The sequence below is a fragment of the Sitodiplosis mosellana genome, unplaced genomic scaffold (assembly GCF_009176505.1).
Source record: "Sitodiplosis mosellana isolate CC-2019 unplaced genomic scaffold, AAFC_SMos_1.0 Smas_scaffold_1234, whole genome shotgun sequence".
Classification (NCBI taxonomy): Eukaryota; Metazoa; Arthropoda; class Insecta; order Diptera; family Cecidomyiidae; genus Sitodiplosis; species Sitodiplosis mosellana.
This window is the reverse complement of record NW_022596476.1, coordinates 1-1,657: the sequence shown is the minus strand read 5'-3', so window position 1 is coordinate 1,657 and position 1,657 is coordinate 1. Positions and strand designations below refer to the sequence as shown.

The 1,657-nt window shown below is 38.6% G+C and overlaps 1 protein-coding gene across 1 annotated transcript; it reads right to left on the bottom strand.

The window, feature by feature from the left end:
* Positions 1-941: 941 nt before the first annotated feature.
* Positions 942-1,326, bottom strand: LOC129571079 (uncharacterized; the record flags this gene model as incomplete). The annotated part of the gene is made up of 1 exon (XM_055450847.1): positions 942-1,326. A coding segment is annotated over one exon (385 nt), but the record flags the coding sequence as incomplete, so codon positions are not given.
* Between the last annotated feature and the right edge of the window lie 331 nt (positions 1,327-1,657).

Genomic DNA, 1,657 nt, shown 5'->3' with positions numbered 1-1,657 from the left:
AAATTACCATATATTGTACAAACACAAAAAGATCAGGTTTTTCACGACTCTTGGAGTCGTTTTCCTGCAAACCAAAATATTCAGCCAGTTTTTGGCAGTGTGAAATAAATAAATAAATGCTAGTGTAAATGTAATGTATGTGAGGTACCAGAAAAATACACTATTCGAGGTTTTGGCCAAGATAAAATGCCATTATTTTGGAAAAATAACCGAAAAGAACCCTCATTTACCCAATATTTTAGTCAAAAATCAAATTTTTCATTTTTCTGTGTTTTGTCTTTTCTGCGTTTATTTTATTTATTATTCACCGTCTAATCACAGACTGAATAGCATAATACAATTTGTACACATTCCATAATTTTACACAAGCAGTGACACACCCCGAATCGGATCACCTAGCCACCAGCCCTAATGACTTCGAAGTGGCGTTCTGCGGCGACCGATTGTGTTCACCACCTCTAAACATATAGTTCCTCAAATACATTGTTGTCTAAATTTGCCACATTTCTAATGAATATTTGTCTCGATGCTGAGTCTAAAAACGTTTGTCTTACTTGTTGAAATACCTACACGCTAAAATAAACGGTTGGTTACGGGCGTAGTCAGTACCAAAAGTCTCAATTCTAACTAGATCTCTGTTTCTCACATTTCTTTGGTTCCTATTGTCTACTCGTCTAGTATATACAATTTTTTCCCTCAGTGCTGCGCTAATCAACTTTCCTAATAAGAGATCATAAATTAAAAATACTGAGGCATTTATACGCCGCCTCCAAAGCGGTTGAATATTCAAATTATCACATCTTAATTGGTACGATGGCAATCTGTAGTTAGCATCTCTTTGGTAAATTCCCCTAAGTGCCCAGATTACAAAGTCTTTCTGTACTGATTCAATTTTGTTAATGTATGACTGGTGATACGGATGCCACACTACACTAGCATACTCCAATTTCGATCGAACTAAGGCACAGTATAACAGTTTTGCTGATTCTATTGTAAACTTGTGTTTCAGTGTCCGCTTAATAAAACCTAATGCTCCGTAGGCGCTAGCTACCGTTGTATCGATGTGGTTGGCGAATGTGAGTTTCACGTCAAAAATGACCCCCAGGTCTCTGTGTAGCTCAACTCTACCAAACATGTGCTGCCCATTGTTTATCGTGTATTCATATCTTCGTACGGTGATGTTTTTAGCATACGTCATGACGAAACATTTCTCCAGATTAAGGTACAGCTTGTTGAGCATACACCATTCGTGCAATTGGTCAATGGCCATTTGGAATAAGCGGGCATCATTCGGTGACGTGATTCTCAAAATGAGTTTTAAATCATCTGCGAACAACAAAACAAAAGCATGAGTAACAAAGTCGACAATGTCATTTATAAAAACAATAAAGAGACAAGGTCCCAAGATACTTCCAGCTGGTACACCGGACGAGACGGTGAAAGTTCTTGACTTTCTGTTGCCGATTCCAACAAACTGTGTTCGGGCTGTCAAATATGTGTGGAACCATTTGACAAGTCTTCGCCCAAATCCGAATCTTGCCAGCTTTTGCAGAAGCCTCTTGTGGTTGACTCGATCGAATGCCTTCTCAAAGTCGGTGTACAGTACGTCTGTTTGACATTTCGCTATCATTGAGTCCATAGTGTAGTTCACCATTTG